Raw genomic sequence first — 16,927 nt, 5'->3', positions numbered from 1 at the left:
AGTCGTTATTTTGACAAAATATATGGGAATTAAGCCACCCGATCTTTAATATTCGCCAAAAGAAAAGAAAGAATTGGATTTCAAATATGTAACTTCCGGCACAAAGTGTATTGCCTTTTAACCCTAGATCAAAAGTTGATTGTTCGATAATCGATATAATAGTCTCTTTTTTCAATTAATGAAACAGGTGTTTTCACCCTCTTTTTTAAAAAAAGAAAGAAAAGAAACTATGTAGTCTCAAACCAAAATTAGAATTTAAGAGCCAAAATTTCAAAATTAATTAAAGAAAATTAGTTGAAATGACGTATGAGAAGATCATTTTTGTGTGATTTTATTGCATGATAATATGATGTATGAGAAGATGCAAGATTGTGAATTTGTATCCTTTGCATTAACTCAAAAGGGAGTCTTTCGAGTTAATGTATCTCAATCATCCGATATATTTTAAGATTTGTGTGAATTAGATCTGTACTAATATTAATGTCCCCTATGTTATAAACAAAAGTTAGATTAGTTTTGTTTAAAATCAAACGGTCGAAATTCATTAATACGCATTCAGATTGTTCGGACTCGATTAATACATATTCATAGGCATAGCAATGTACAGATATAGCCCTGGGTGTAGCATTGTAGCATTACAATTTCAGGCATTTCCCGTCCTTGTGTTGGACAAATCAATGTTCTTTCATTCATTGCTTATCTTCGTTTTACAAATTTTGACTTTTTTTGAAATTGGGTAAATCACGCAGTACAAAATTCTAACAAAAAAATAATAGTAGCGTACAGACTCTGCAGTAGCGTACCAATATGAACTGTACTTGTATCAGTCTCTGATCATTAAAATTTGCTATGGTTTAAACTCAAGGAAAAAGAAAAAAAAAACATGTTTAACAAACAGCAACACATCTTTGGCAATTTGAATTTTGCATACCCGAGCTAGGAAATTGAGAAAAGGATAATGATTTGTTAGCTCAAGAAAAATCGTCCAGATTTCATTCAATACAAGTTTCATCATTTTTAACTTCGAAAAAATACAAATCATATACATTTGTAAATCATGCACAAATTTTAAAATAATAAAAGTAAACCTTGTTTAGGACGAGAGATCGAGGAAATTTCCTGGAAGATACCTGGCACCCCTCTTAAGAATCATGTTAAGATTACAATCAACAGCTGAGACAGAAATATATTCCTTTACTACAAACAAGTGTTCTCCACGGGAAAATAAATAGCAGAACTTTTAAGTGTACAAGTGTTTCATGCAGAAAAAGATAATAACAACCCTTTACAAGTTCATAATATACTATTAGAGTAGTAGAATGCAGAGAGAAAGAGGTCCTTAAAATTCTGGTGTATCTGTATCTGTCCTTTGCTCTTGCGGAGGTGGTGGTTTTGGTCTGGCATATTCCGCAAAGATTACCCATCCATCAATAAACTGCATAAGAGTGAGTGAGAGAGATCAAACCAACACACAAAAATGTAAGAATTGTCAGACCCATTCCATCAAAAAAAGATGTTCTGACTATTTTACCCTCATATTATAGCCTCTAGATAAATGAGGGGTATTCCATAGTAGAAGGCAAACAAGGATGAATTTTTCATATTTACACATATACGCTGAACTTCATTTTCAGTCATTTGTGATTTTTTGAGGTTTGGCAGAGGTCCCCATGAAATATTCAAAATAATTAAACAAATGAACCTGGTGAAGTAATATTAAACTACAAACCTTGCCATCCATGCCTTCAATGCCTCTTGTTGCTTCCTCAATTGTCTCATACCGCACAAAACCATAACCCCTAGAGTAACCTGAATTATGGTCCTCCATAACCTTAGCTGAAAAATACAATAAAAGTGAGTAAAATTCATGGCCCTGGATGTTGCATGGACGTAGGAAAAATATTTTTAGTCTAATAGAGAAATAGAGATACCATGAATAACTCGGCCAAACTTTTCAAAAGCTTTTCTAAGTCCCTCTGATGTTGTTCGCTTGCTCAACCCTGGCATAGCAATCCACATTACCTAAACTTTGTAATTACATTATAGAAAATTCTAAATTTTGGCTCTGAACTACATAAGAAAATAGTGGGTGATATATTTTTTTTAATCATAATGATCTGGACTTCCAAGAGAAAAAAATATATATCTGACTCGGTCCTGTATAGCGGGCTTACACAAGTGTATCAAAGCCATTCAGTGGTGCTGTAAACATTGTAAACTGATGCTGACGTAGCCTACTGCCAACAGTGGAGCTTAGATGATGAAATTAATGAAGTTCGATGGACAGTTCGGATCAAATAAAATGTAAGATCCAATTTAATATCTCAAGCAGAACCTATTTGCCTAAATTATACAATGTGCCTACTATAACAAAGAAGAAGTCCACAAGAAAGAAAGATCACCGACATTGTTGTCAGTGGTATGTTTTTGGAATAGTCTGTATTGTACAGTAGAAAAAGCAATACCAATGAATAAAAAACTTTATCATCTCAAAAACAAAAAAAATTGGGATATAAAAGTCGGTCAAAGAAAGAAAGAAAGTTACTGACAACATTCTCAAATCTATATTTGTGAACAACAAAATTGATCCACTTAGTAGGAGAAACAATAAGAAATTAAGAAAGTGGAACAACCAAAAATTTCCTAAACACCACTAAATTGTTACACTGAATCGAACCAAAGACCGAAAGCAAACCAATATTTTTGTAATGCAAGGAGGTCCTTCAGGTTTACACAATATATCTGCCTCTCAAAATTAAAATCATCTGCTCGAAAATCCTCACGATACCTACATGTTCCATTAATTCCCTCCAAATTATAGTGCTACCACATAGTATAAACGGAACTGAAGAACAATCCATCCTACCCACATGCACACATACACAGTGTACTAACCTGAGACGTAGAGATTAGGGGAAGGATCTGCCCTGGGAGGGGGTAATGTCGATCTCGAAGGAGCGAAGGTGGAGGTGGAGAACATTCGCCGGAACCCTTGCCTCGCCACCGCCGCTGCCATGTCTCGAGTATCTGCGCTGCTAATACGATACACCTTTCTCTGCTCTCTCACTTTCTTCCAAGTCGCTTTCCGTATAAACCCCCCTCCCTGTGCTCTGGAGGAGTGCGTATCCTCTGAGATATCTCATATTTTGCGTGACCGACGTGTCCGGTTCCTATTCGGGGATAGCGCAGGGGCAGTATTATTTATGCATTGAGATTCGTGCAGAGCGTATTTTAACGGTTGAGATTTTTCAAAAAGTCACGCAACATATGAGATATCTCAGAGGAGACTAATTCGCTCTGGAGACGCTCATGTATCAAAAGCGGCTTAGAAGAGAGAATTAAAATTCAAGCCCGTTATTGGCCCATTTATTATGGGGGCTTCGGTCCATTATTTCTATAGAGTCCACGAGGCAACATTAGATGGGTATTATCTAATTAACTTGCTAGATTAAGTCATTAAACCTTGTACTGTGTACTTTCACGAATTCATATCACCCGAGTTAACTCAAATTTTGATTTTAGATACGGACCGTCCGATATGCTTTAGATCCGGATTTTGATTGGACGGTTCAGATCTAAACTCAAAAGTTGAGTTACTTCAGAGGATCCGGACTCGTATGTTCACAAGGTACTGTTCAAAAGATCTCAGGCTCCATTTTCTCGCTCTCCTTCGAAATTTCTGTCGAAGATCTCAAGGTACTGCTCTTTTTCTGTCTCATAGAGTTGTCCCAATAATTAGAGAAGTGCCGATTTCTGTTCCTGGATCAATTTACGCGTTCGCTAATCAGGGTTAAAGATAGAGTTTGCTTTCTAAGCTTTAATTACTGGTCCCGAGTTGATCTTTGCATTCGCTAACCAGGGTGAAGTTGTGTAATTTGGTTTCCAGGATTGAGGATATACCTAATAATAGTTTCATAATTTGATCAAATTAATAAGATCACTTCTTATTTATTATTTTTTTCTGCTAATTCTATTTATTCTGTCTTGAACCAGTCTTTTGTAGAAATAGTATTTCCACTGGAATCGAGATGGAATTGGGAGATAAGGCAGTTGGAGCTTTATTAACAACAGTCAGCTTAGCAATATTTACCTATTATACCTTCTGGGTCGTAATTTTGGTTAGTTTCTTTGTTACTTGAATCCATATTTTTCCCTCTATTTTCTGTGTTGTAATGTCAGAATGCAAGTATGGTAACTAAAGAGCATGCACAAAACATGCTTAATTTTCTATATTGAAATCTGATATAATACAGGGATGGTATTCTTGAATTACGTCAAGTGGAACAGATTGGTCAAACAAGTATTTGCTTGCTTTAGCTAATAGAATAAAGCTTAATTAAGTGTGTTCTTATGATTTTCATGGAAGCCTGCACTAAGCATTTGAAACCGGCAAATGCTAAAATAACTAGCAGAGCAAAACATCTAGGAAATGTCAATTCTTTAGGAAATTGCATTCCTCATTTCTCAAAATCACTAGTATTTAGCTGTATTTTTATCATAAATTCATAACCCATTAGCTATTGCTATAAAAACTGGTTCAGCAGGTCCGGCCAGAAAAAAAGTGGAACTAGATTTGTTTCCATTTGGTCCATTGATAAGATCTCGTGTGTAATATAACCTGAAAAGATAAGCCAACCCATCATGTTTATTCCCTTAAAACCTTGATCAGGACTTGTTCTCAAAACTGTTCTCTGCATCATTACATATTTTCTCATGAAACTTCTCCAATTCCACTCTCATTCTTTTGGAATAATTTTGTAATAGGTATTAAGCGAAGCAAAAGGCAGTAAAAGAAACATGCAAAACCTAGGATTAATTAGATTTAATTTGCATGTCTCATTAGGCTGCTAATGGTTTAGAAGTTTGAAGTAAAATTTTATTTCGAAAGGAATCAAATGTGCTCTCTAAAACAATAGTCTGATTTTATCTTAATCGAAGTTTAATTTAAAACTAACTCTAGGAAATATCAAAACTAAGTTAGGAATTTTCTGACACTCGTCAAGGGAAAAAGAAAGAAAAAGTGGGAACGGAGCTACCAACTGTGAGCCTAGCACAAGGTGTACACGTGCCTAGATGAGGAAATAAGGTATTACTTATCATTCCCTGTGCTGGGCTTGCAGTTTGTAGCTCTGTTTCCAGCTACAAGTACATAATTGGCACCTGTGACACCACCTTTTCTTTCTTTCTGTTTTTTCCTCGAAAGGTGTCAGAAAATCCCATCTAGCGTGGCCAACACCGTGCTTCCTATAATTGAAATTTTTGCATGATATTTTGTAAAGACTAAAATTCGGATTTAACTTTGATTAAAATAATAAAATTCAGCCAATAAATTCAGTTCTCTGATTTTAGAAGCATAACTAAAAATAAAATATCAACTTTCTAACTTGAAGTACAAATGTATCAAAATAAAATATCCATATAATACAGGTGTTTTTAATTTTCATTATAATTAGTTTGAAAATAGTGGTCCAACCAGTGACCAAATCAGACCACCAAACCAGTGACCCATATCTTGCTGCCTTGTTTGGTTCTGATAACATCGCACATGTATCTTTGTAATTATGTGTGCGTGAACATGTACGAAATCAGTGCCTGAGGTGATCAAGCTAGCCTTAGTACTAACATCCGCGATTCATATGGGAATAGTTTTTTCTAGTTGGCGTTTTGCTCTATTTAATGAAGAGAAATTTCAGATAACACCCCACCCCCCCCAACCAACACACACATATTACCAAGAAAAAGAATCCTTGTATTTCTAGTATTTGGGAACAATGATGCTATTTTGTGGAGAAGCTAGGAAAAGGTCCTTACTGCCATTTGTAATTTTGGAAATTATAAAGGGATTACAAATAATGTAGTGAGACTGCCACCATTCAAATATTAAAAGAATAGTCTAGGTGTTATTGTGTACTCTTTTAAGTCTTAAGGTCACTACCAACCTAATTAGTGAAGAATGAACAAGCATGTACTAATTTTGCATTTGTTGTTTTTTTCAGCCATTCGTTGAGAGTGATCATTTCATACACCAGTACTTCCTCCCCTCAGAATTTGCTGTTCTTATTCCTGTTTTTGCTGGTGTTGCGCTTCTCTGCTTCTTGTCTGTTTTTGTAGGCCTCGTAATGGTAAAATCCAAGAAAAAGAAGACCTAGTTTTCAGTTTGGATTCTCTTCTCTCCTTGAAGTTGTTTTTTGTTTTCTTTTTTGGTTGTTTTTCCTTCTTTCTAGTGCCTGTGTAGGATTGTACTGAGGTGGCTTAAATTCGCTAATCTAATTGGATTTTAGATACTTATAAAGGAGAAAAAAATGTTAAAAAAGAAAAGGCCTTGCTCTAAATAGCGAGTTGCAATTGAAATGGTGGAATAAAGGCGTCTGATTTTTATTATATATTTATTTTGCATTGTAAAGGAACTTATACTTGATTTTATTATCAGTTCACCTAAATTTTGTTTGTTTGCTTAGCAGGTGCTTGTGATTAACATCTAGATAGCAATTAGCATACCATTTTCTTACAGAAAAGAACCAAAACAGCATCTCAATTCAAATTGCATCTGAACGGTTTGTTTGTCAATTCCAAGGCTCTAAATAGCAATTATCAGGTAATCGTGGGGAGGCTAAAAAAAAACTATTGCAAATAGCATAACTATAACAGAAGCTATTGTACATAATGTTATTTTTTTTTTTTTCCTTTTAAAAATGATATTTTATATTTCTATTAATTATGAACATTGAAGAATTAGAGTAACAATCAAATAACAACTAATTTAATCTAAGTCTATATCTTTTTCAATCATGCAAGTAAAAAAAAAAAAATATCTACAAAGTAATTTTATTTAATAGTTTATACTTCATATTATTATAGATTATAATAGACGAAGAGCAATTAATTTTACAAGTGAAATGAAGTCAGTATCTATTTGATCATTTTACATATTATAATAATCAAAATTAGCTTTCAATTAAAATGAAGGACAATAATTTACATGTGGATACTAGACGAAGAGCAAGCAAATGGAAGAATTAATATTTGAATATTTTCTGATGTAGAAGGAGAGACCAGATTACAAATAGGAACAAACGCAAAAAAATTCAGTTTAGCATGCCTAGCATATCACATCATGTAGCATCACTTGTAAATCACAAATAGGAATAGATGCCTATGTAAATTGAAAATAAATAAATAAATAACCTATGTAGCATGATGCATAGTAATAATAGCAATCAGCTATTACAGCTATAATGATCATAGCTGAATAAGTACACTTTTATTCTATAGTTTAGCGTTTATGGTATGAAAAAGCTATACCGCAAGCTATTTAGAACTAAATTCAAATTGTAAATAATTTTTATCTGATCTCCCAGTCGTCTTTTTCGAACCAATTGCTCAATAGTCAATACTGATAATAAAGATGCAAACTATCCTCAAGATGCATGTAAACATAATTTCACCGCAATAGTCAATAAGATTCTTTGAAAATTTCAATCGTATAAAGGGGAAAAAAACTTCTTTTATCTTTTACCAGAACATTTTCTCCTTTTCACTCAGTAAAAAAAAAAAGGAAACGGTATGGTACAAAATAAAATCCTAAAAACAAAATTAGCAACACGTACAGCATCCAAAAACATGATCACTACTCAGTTTTCTCACACCTCAATTCTTTCCTCTACTCTACTTGAGAATCTCACGCTCCCCCTCCTCAATCCCATCCATTGTATCATACAACGGCTTATTCATTGTCTCCGGCAAATAACAGACCAAAAGACCTCCTACTATTCCTGACACACCGAACAATGCAAATGGGAACGTCTTACCCAAAACCACCACCAATGGTGCTGCAACTGCTCCCAACTGACACGCTTGGGTTGCACAACCGAGTGCTGCATTTCGTACAACTGTGGGGAAAAGCTCGGCTGTGTAGATAAATAACAGATTATATGTCGCAGCCATACCAAATATGCCTATTACACCACATACCATTCTGATAACCTCTATCACACCAAACACCCCCACCAAGAACCCTGCAGTGCAAAACAGTCCGCTCATGACCATGGTACCAATGGATAGAGGCTTTCTGCCGAAACGGTCCAAAAACAAGGCTGTGAGTGCATATGCCGGAAGTTCAGCTACGGAGTTGATCAATACGCTAGCATACAAGTTTGTCTTCAGGTTAACCACATTTAGACTAAGTCCGTAGTAGACAACCGAGCACAGAAAATTAATGGCAATTGAGAGAATTAGTCTACTTCTGGTTACTCGAGACTTTAACACGTCTACTATAGACCCCGATGAAATCTTGTTTTCTTCTTGTCCAGCTTCTTGGTCTTTGTTGTCTTCACCATCTAATTTCAAGCTGAGATCACTAGGTAATTCATTTCCGTTTGTTTTTGAAATGTCACGCATCACATCCATCGCCTTAGCTACCTTACCACGAACAAGATACCACCTAGGAGATTCTGACAAGAAGGGTATAACTATCAGGAGATACAAAAGAGAGGGAAGGGAGGTAACAACATAAAGGGACCGCCAAGATCTAAAGTTATAAGCGATGCCGGCTAAAATGGCAATGCCACCCGAGAAGAAGTAGAACGTGGACATGCCAGCAACTCCACGCTTACTGGACCCCACTGGCTCAGTAGCTAGAACGAATGCGCAGAGGCCGACGCCACCAGTGCTGAAGCCAGTCAGGAAACGAAGGATAGTGTAGGTCCAATAAGACGGGGCGACAGAGGTCAAGAGGCCGAAAATTGAGTTTAATGCGCACACAACTGTAAGAGAGCCCTTTCGGCCAAGGAATGAGTCTGACAAGTGCCCAAACACACCACCACCTGATAAATAAAATACAAGATTTAAAACTCAACTTAATATTAGCTAAGAACGGTAACAAAGGATACTGTCTTAGATTAATTCTGGTGCTGAGCCAGTCAGGGTCAACTCCATGCTATCATGTAGTGATAACGATGCATGATTCGTACGAATGCCTACTTTTAAACTTTTAATTTACTAAATTGTACTTTCGGTCCCTTAGATCTTAGGTTGAAAAATGCTGGTATTTTCTTTTTCTTTTTTAATTCTTTTTGCTTTTTTTTTCCTTCGTCCTTGTACATGTACAGTTATACTTAAAACTCTTTTTTGTTAATACAATATTTAGTAGGCAAAATGCCCGAGTGCATTTGGATGAATCAAGAAATAGCTCGGAATAGTAGTTATTCCTGGATTCGGAATAGCTGCTAACCCAACATTTTATAGGAATAGCGGAATAGCAACTAACCCGAGCTATTTCTTTGTTGAGAATAACATTTTTTTTCATCCAAACGTGCTATGTTGAGAATAACTCGCCAAGAATAGCAGCTATTTCTGAGTTAGTGTTATTCTTGTATCATCCAAACGCACCAGCAGTTTATTCCCTTCTTTTATGTGATAGGTAAACGACAACAATTGTTTCACATTTAACATAAATTTATTCTTGATAGGTATATATGGTAGTAACAACACCAGCAGCATTTTATCCGCACCAAACACACAAAAGAAGGGAAAATAATAGTGCCGTGTTGAACTATCAAACAGATCTGAAACAGTGGCATGAACTAGCTAGTAAAACATAAATTGACAGATCTTGACATCGGCAGATCGGCAATAATAGATAAGTTAAAGTAACGGACATAAAATTGACAAATTTACAAGTAAACGACGAAAGATAAAGTTCAAGGAAGAGAGATATTTATGCAACTTAGAATAAAAGGTCACATGCAGAACAGATCGAGAATTTAAAGTTTTAAGCGTTCTCTCTGCATTAGACGTCTTAATCCAAACTCCAACTTTCTTTAATAATCTGCATACTTATCTTCTTTTGCTTTTGTGAACATTATAATAACATGGTAATTTTCAAGGAGCAGTTTCGTATCAGTCAAAGATTCCAGTATCATAAACTAAGTATGCGAATAAACATTTGACAGCTCATCTAGTTGGTGAGATTTATCTTCTGTAGTCTAGTCTGTACAGAAGCGAAAAAGAATTAGGTTTAAGCGGAACCAGTTATCCTTTCGAAGACGGCGAAAAAGAAAATTAAGAGGCCAATCGATCAGTGGGATTTAGAGTATAAATTAAGTAGTGCCAAGAAATCATATGAAAAAGGATAGAATTTGGTGAGAATTGATTTGACAAATGTAATTAATAAGACCGAAGAACTCCGTTCAATTAAGATGTGAAGCACCAAATTGTAAACGCACTCCAAAGAGAATGGGTCCGGTAGTAAGTTAAAACCTTTAATGCTCAGATCAGATGCTAATTAAGCTCGTCAAGCTCTTCAAAATCTATTGAATTATATTATGTATCGATAAAATTGATCTACTTTAGTGAATAATGCGTTCCTATACAAAATTTATACATTTTAAAATTTATATAATAGAAAATGAAATAATAGAAAAATAATGAACAATAAATATTAAATATATTAAAATTAACTTACAAATTTCAATTTTTTACTACCTAGATATTATACTAAATTAATTTTAAATTTAATATGGAAACACATTAATCGTAAAGTAGATTGGTTTCAACAATTTAATTTGTTAGTTAAAATCAATTCAAACTTTTTAAATAAAAAATAAATATCAATTTATCTAATTATTTAATATTGACAAGAGATTTTCCCATTCAAATTTTGAACATGACGATGGAATTTACATCCTCCCCGTACTATATTGTAATAGGGAATCTTTTACAATTACTAGATCTGGACCGTTCTTTTTAACTTGGCACGAATCTCAAAGCCCAGCAGTACTGCTCTCTGCGTTAGTCCGAATCCCAAAACAGCTGAGGGTTAATCTTAAACCTTAAAGTGAAGGGAATCTTTTATAGTAACGAAGAGGATACTTGTTCATAGGGGTGTACAAAAATACTGTCGACTCGTCCGACCCGACCTGTATTTTACCGGGTTGAGATATTACTAGGTCGAGTACGGGTTGGATTTTGACAAACTCGTTACTCTGGGTCGAGTCATGGATTTGCTCTTAATAACTTGTTTATACCCAGACCCGGTCTCAAATCTACGTTTCTACATTATCTATTTCCGATGACAGCATATTTATAACTTGATTTATTCATCCTTGTGACTTACCTGTTGTAATTATGCAATTGATTTTCCTTTTTTTGATACTGTGCTGTGGTTCTCTTGAGCTTATATTGTTGTTGCTTGATCAATTACCCTATCCTGTGTAGTGTTGGTTTTCTTATTTTCTTCTCTGAATTATAAATTAATTCTTTCTCTGATAATTGTTATTACTGGATTGAATTAAAAGTGAATAATGTTGTGATTCTTGACCCAATTATCCTATTCTATAAGATCTAGATTGCAATACTTGTTAATACATGCTGATATCAATATCATAGTAATTAATTTGACTTCGTTGTTTTGATGGAGGTGAGCTGTTGTACACTTGAATTTCTTACTTCAAAAGCTTGTACCTATTTCAGAATTTATATCTAAGGTGTTGCTAGTTGCTATGAGTAATTTTGACTGGTACATGTTTGTACTTCCTTTAAACCTTTCTTACACCCCTCTTTGCTTTGTACCAATTTGTAAATTCTTGTACCAGCATTATATCACATCTGTTTAAGTTTCTAAATCAATTCTAGCACTGGTAAGTCGATACAAGTGTATTTTGGGTTTTTATATATTCTAATACAATTATAGGGACTGAATTGTTATATTTCAAAATTTAGAAGGTTGACATTTGTAAATTTACAAACTGTAGTAAATACTCCTTGTCAGAGGGATTTATGCACAAAATTTTTTTACCTCTTCTCTTCTCTGTATGGGCTTTTCTCTAGGCGTGTGAGAATTTTGTTTGTCACTTTTATTTGTACCTAGTTTTAACAAAAATAGTAAAAAGATATATAATAGATTTTTGATCAAAATTATGACCCGTTTAACCCGTCTAATCCGTATATAGAAAAATAGATGGGTTGGATTGGGTTATAAATGGGTCAAGTAAAGAATTTTTTTAATCCGGTGTAATTAGATTGAATTCAAATTTTAATAAAATATCATCGATCCGCCCGTTATACATCCCTACTTGTTCATGCACGATGCGCCTTTCAAATTACATAAATATTCGTTCCTACTTAAAAAAGTTGTACGGACAATCACAACCAAATATGCGCCTTTCCATCCAAATAAATTCATGTTTTTACAATTAATTGTTACCATGCATAAACCTAGAATAACATTCATCGAATTTTAAATAATTCATTTGACCATTCAATGTTTATAATCAAAAAGGAAAATGCATTAAAAAAGTTACGAAATAAAAAGAACCACCACAAGTAAATTCATCAAAAAAATTAAATCAAATAAAAACACTTTTAAAAAATTCAAAGAACCATCTATGAGAAAATATTGTCCATAATTTTTTTTTTAATATATATATATATATAAACTTGACAGAAGCTGTCAAGCATATTGTCCATAAATTCAAACAACCAAAAGATATCTGTAACCTAATCAAATTAAATGAAACAAAAAAATAATGACAACATCTAAATGGTTATACCATAAAACAGCAGAAAAAAAAATTGCGGCACCTATATAAACCATGCAGAAAATAAAAAGCATTTATATACTTATTTAAAAAAAACATTTACATACGTACTTTAAAAAGAAATATTTATATACTTAAAAAAAAAATACATTGATTATTTGATGTGCTACAACTGCAAAACCAATCATTCTCTAGTCTAATGTTTATCCTATTCCTCCCATTGTTAATTAGGCGGTTTATACAGACCACTACTCTCTAAGTCCCAACTGGAAATTCTATCACTTATTTGTGCGGCAGCCGCCACCTCATGAGTCATGTCCCTACCCACACTGCAGTCTAGAATTTCTACGAAACATCTTCTTAAGTTATTCAAAACCCATCAATTTTTCACTTACAACCCTATGTGTCATAATATTTCAATTTATATCCCTTTGCTTCCCTCTTACTGTACATACCCCACACACACTGTATCAGAACATGCTATCGTCGTACATGGTAAGATAATTCAGATGCATATATACACATTTAAAAACAAACAATGAAGAAAGAATATCCTAAATTCATAATTAACTTAAAATGGGAAAAAAATGATTAAAATAATAGAACAATTGAAGAGAGACATGGAATTGAATTGAGGGAAGAAAGATCAGACTTACCAATCAAGCATCCAAAAAAGAAGACAGACTGCACTATACCCACCTTGTACTTCTCCCCACATATCAGGCCCCACTCTGACACTATCGACGAACCGGTCCCGCCAACCCAGTCCCAGCCCGAACCCGGTCGACACGGGTCCAAAGCGGTACAATCCATACTGGTACAGACTCGGTCAGGTTCCTTGTCAGAGAAAATCATGACCATGGTGTGTAGAGCCTCCAGGGACCATGCCACTGATGTCAACACAAAATGGCGCAGCTGCCACCTCCCAAATTCGCCGGCATAACCGCTCAGCATGTTGTCGACGCTCATTCTCTTTATGCCGTTGCCGTTAGACCGGGACAGGAGGGGATCAGACGCCATCTTGTGATTTTACAATTTTGTTTTCGACTTTTGTCAAGGTGTTGTTGGTGTTTTACTGTTCTTTGAAGAGAGGGGAAGTCGGAGAAAGAAGGTTGTGCCCTCTTTATATATACACACTGTATATAGTGGGGTCTATTGTTACAGGCTTGTCATGTTTATTTCGTGCTATTTATGGAGGTTCATTGTGTAATTTTATCCCCTCTAATTTATTTGTTGAGAGTTATATGGAGGTTTAATTTAAGGATGTAGCTAAGAAAAAGAAAAGTATTGTTAATTATTATATATGGAATATGCTAGCATGCTACGCGTAGCATAGAAGTCCTCTGTGTAACGGTTCAATATTCGACTTTTCAAAATTCTAACAGTCGATCTGAATCATTCATCTTGTTCTCCATATTAATATGTGTTTGGAGACCAAAATTTTACATTTTTTGAAATTATTTTACTATTTTTTTTAGATTTATTGAAAATCGCTGTTTTCTGCAAATATGGACCATAAAAAAACAGCGATTTTCAATAAATCTAAACAATTAGTAAAAAATTTCCAAATAATGTAAAATTTGGTCTCCAAACACATATTAATATGGAGAACAAGATGAACAGTCGGATCGACCGTTAAAATTTTGAAATGTCGAATATTGAGCCGTTGCACAGAGACCCTCTATGCTACGCGTAGCACCGTAGCAGGTTCCATTATATATAGAGAACCAGATATATATATATGAAGTTGTCTTCCAGATGCTAATTTTCATACAGAAAAATTCCCTTGTGAAACTGAAATTTACTGATATACATCAGGTAAAAAATTGGTCATTGATGTATTGGAATACTTACCAGATGCATCGAGACAAAATCATTTATATTGCAATGAATGGCCATTAATTTAATATGATTGAAACTTTGGGCTGTGAATATTGTTATTTATAGGTAAACTTCAACATTGTTTAGAGTCGAGAATCCGTTTTTTGAAATCCACACAGAAAAAAGATTCTCTGTAATATACATAGGAGTTTGAAAAATAGTGGTCATACATAATTTGGATCCAATTAATTAAAAAAAAAACAAAATTCAGAGAGCAGAAATAAAAATACAGCCCGCTACAGTGTTATGCACGTCTGATCTCTGGTGACATGTGATTCTATTTCTCATTTTTTTCAGAGTTTCAAACGGAAAACTCCAGCGCAGGATCAAATATCATAGGGTGGCTAATTTTATTTTTATATATTATCTAGCTTTTATCGTACATTAAAAGAAAATCATTGCTATCACAGAGTCAGGTGTCTTAAAATTGACAACTTTTTCATATGCCATAAGATTGTAAGAAAATTAAAAAAATGATTTTCTATAAATTTTTAATGTATAAAGTATATGAGACTCGAATCAACACTTTCAATCTCATAATTGAGGTTTAGAGCATCATATCATGTATCAGTTAAAAACTTAAAATATATGATGATATTTTACGGACTTTTTTTCTCTTTCTCATTTTTCTTACGGAAACAGTGTAAATCGCTAGAATAAAAATGTTTCTCATTTTTACATAGACCGATTTTTTCTCTCCTCTCGCTTTGTTTCTCATCCATTGTCTCTTGCAATGCAATAATGATTTGTGTCGAAACAACAAGTCTATATATGTAAATGTTCACACATAAGTGTCTCTAGATATTTAAGTTTCCTTTAATTGTGGAATTAATTAACCGGCTTTAGCTCCGAAACTGTACATTTTACAAAAAATATATATTAAAATTTAAATAGATGAGAAAATTTAAAATACCAAATTTGGTCTAATTATTTTTTTACAATTTTTTTTTCTTATTTTAAATAGATAAGTAAATTTAAATAAATATACATATTTTTAAAATGAATCAATATTTTCCACAACTAATTCCACAGTACAATATCAAGCATTAATTTCAACATATATTTTCATAACTATTCTCATGCATATTAATGAATATGCATTCCTGTAAATTAATTAGTATTAATTAGTGCGTTTTCAAATCCGTAAAATCGCATCGAAAATTAGTTTGCTTTGTAAAATAGATCATTATTGGTCATACATGATTTGGATCTAATTTACAAAACATTAGAAAATTAGTTTGCTTTGTAAAATAGATCATTATTGGTCATACATGATTTGGATCTAATTTACAAAACATTAGAGAACAGAAATAAAAATAAAGCGCTGCAGTGTTATGTTGGGGAAGGAAAAATAGTTTTCCACCTTAATTTTAAGGACCATTCTATATCAAATTTGATTCATAAAACATAAATCTTAAGTACGGAATATAATACCAGATTGCATGGATGTTTCCATGGAATAACTCGATCCTTTGAGAGATCGCCAACCGTCTCCGTGAGCGTGAGACTAGACTCTAATGATAAGAAACCCTTCTTGTTGTTTTGTCGTATAGTTGTAGGAATAAATCTTCCAAAACAACAAGACTTGGCCCTTGAGAAATTATCTCTAATTTTTTTAATGAATCTCTCATCTCTATTCTTTGATGATGGAAGAAGAAGAGAAGGCACACGGATCTGTATTTTCTATAGATAATAACTTCTTTTAGAATTTGTGTTTTCCGTTATATCTTGTGTCATGAGGACCAATCCTTATATAGGATAACTCTAAATCTGGCATATCAGATTTAGATGTCAAATTTTAGACGTCTATATGTAGACATTCAAAATTAGACATCTAGATTTAGATGATAAGTTATTCCACATTTAGTGGTTATTCTTAATTGCAAATCTCATAATCAGTCCATCAGTGAGTATGAGTTTTGCATGTATTGTTTTACACATTTATAGACCACATCCTAATTAATATATATATTGTCAAATATTCTTAATTCATGTTAGATCACTTTAGTTAGACAATCATACATGACGGTATACAATTCATAATTATATTACATATATGCTCAACGTTGGATATATGATCCAGCATGTTATGCACATGTCCGATCTCTAGTGATGTGATTCTAAATTGAGCAAAGCTAGGGTGTGATTTGTTCACAAAGAGGATTTGGTGAGCACAACTCCAAAAGTATATCAGATGGGCTTCAAACGACAAATTTAAACCATTGAAATCAATGTACTTCATGAGTGATACATATACATATAAAATTTTGAAAGTTTCGAATTCATTTGCTACAGGGTCAGACAGTCAAAAAAAAATTATAAGTTGATTTATATATTCATTTTTGGGAAAATTTCTCCTGTACCCATCTAAAATTTTGAAATAGCCAATTTACCCATCAAAACACCATAATATCCAATATCCCCATACAAAGTTAACATTCTTTCTTCTATCCCCTTTTATTTATTTTACTTTTTATTTAATTATTTAAAAAATTAAATTAACCATTATG

The 16,927-nt window shown here is 33.6% G+C and overlaps 3 protein-coding genes across 6 annotated transcripts; 1 reads left to right on the top strand and 2 right to left on the bottom strand.

Annotated features, from left to right (window-relative positions):
- Positions 1 to 1,174: 1,174 nt before the first annotated feature.
- LOC144569352 (RNA-binding (RRM/RBD/RNP motifs) family protein) lies at positions 1,175 to 3,115 on the bottom strand. Its single transcript, XM_078319655.1, has 4 exons — positions 2,896 to 3,115; positions 1,932 to 2,000; positions 1,730 to 1,836; positions 1,175 to 1,435 (listed from the first exon to the last, which is right to left on the bottom strand). Exons 1-4 carry the CDS (start codon positions 3,014 to 3,016, stop codon positions 1,340 to 1,342), a joined length of 393 nt encoding a protein of 130 aa, XP_078175781.1. The 5' UTR covers positions 3,017 to 3,115; the 3' UTR covers positions 1,175 to 1,339.
- A 510-nt stretch (positions 3,116 to 3,625) lies between these two features.
- Positions 3,626 to 6,440, top strand: DPMS2 (dolichol phosphate-mannose biosynthesis regulatory protein-like protein). 3 transcript variants are annotated; one of them, XM_078320125.1, is made up of 3 exons: positions 3,626 to 3,696; positions 4,004 to 4,118; positions 5,997 to 6,440. In XM_078320125.1, exons 2-3 carry the CDS (start codon positions 4,029 to 4,031, stop codon positions 6,147 to 6,149), a joined length of 243 nt encoding a protein of 80 aa, XP_078176251.1. In that variant the 5' UTR covers positions 3,626 to 3,696; positions 4,004 to 4,028; the 3' UTR covers positions 6,150 to 6,440. The 3 variants fall into 3 exon arrangements, with proteins under 3 accessions (XP_078176251.1, XP_078176249.1, XP_078176250.1); XM_078320123.1 differs by having other exon boundaries at positions 3,629 to 3,696; positions 3,994 to 4,118; XM_078320124.1 differs by lacking the exon at positions 3,626 to 3,696 and adding an exon at positions 3,699 to 3,789 and having other exon boundaries at positions 3,994 to 4,118.
- A 1,025-nt stretch (positions 6,441 to 7,465) lies between these two features.
- OCT4 (organic cation/carnitine transporter4) lies at positions 7,466 to 13,688 on the bottom strand. 2 transcript variants are annotated; one of them, XR_013516081.1, is made up of 3 exons: positions 13,193 to 13,662; positions 7,590 to 8,822; positions 7,466 to 7,537 (listed from the first exon to the last, which is right to left on the bottom strand). XR_013516081.1 is itself a non-coding variant. In XM_078319904.1 (2 exons), the coding sequence occupies exons 1-2, from the start codon at positions 13,554 to 13,556 to the stop codon at positions 7,666 to 7,668; spliced, it is 1,521 nt and encodes a 506-aa protein (XP_078176030.1). In that variant the 5' UTR covers positions 13,557 to 13,688; the 3' UTR covers positions 7,466 to 7,665. The 2 variants fall into 2 exon arrangements, 1 of the variants encoding a protein (XP_078176030.1); XM_078319904.1 differs by having other exon boundaries at positions 7,466 to 8,822; positions 13,193 to 13,688.
- Between the last annotated feature and the right edge of the window lie 3,239 nt (positions 13,689 to 16,927).

The sequence above is a fragment of the Carex rostrata genome, chromosome 18 (genome assembly GCF_964058835.1).
Source record: "Carex rostrata chromosome 18, lpCarRost1.2, whole genome shotgun sequence".
Taxonomy (NCBI): Eukaryota; Viridiplantae; Streptophyta; class Magnoliopsida; order Poales; family Cyperaceae; genus Carex; species Carex rostrata.
The sequence above is the reverse complement of the archived record's forward strand: the minus strand, read 5'-3'. Positions and strand labels throughout refer to the sequence as shown.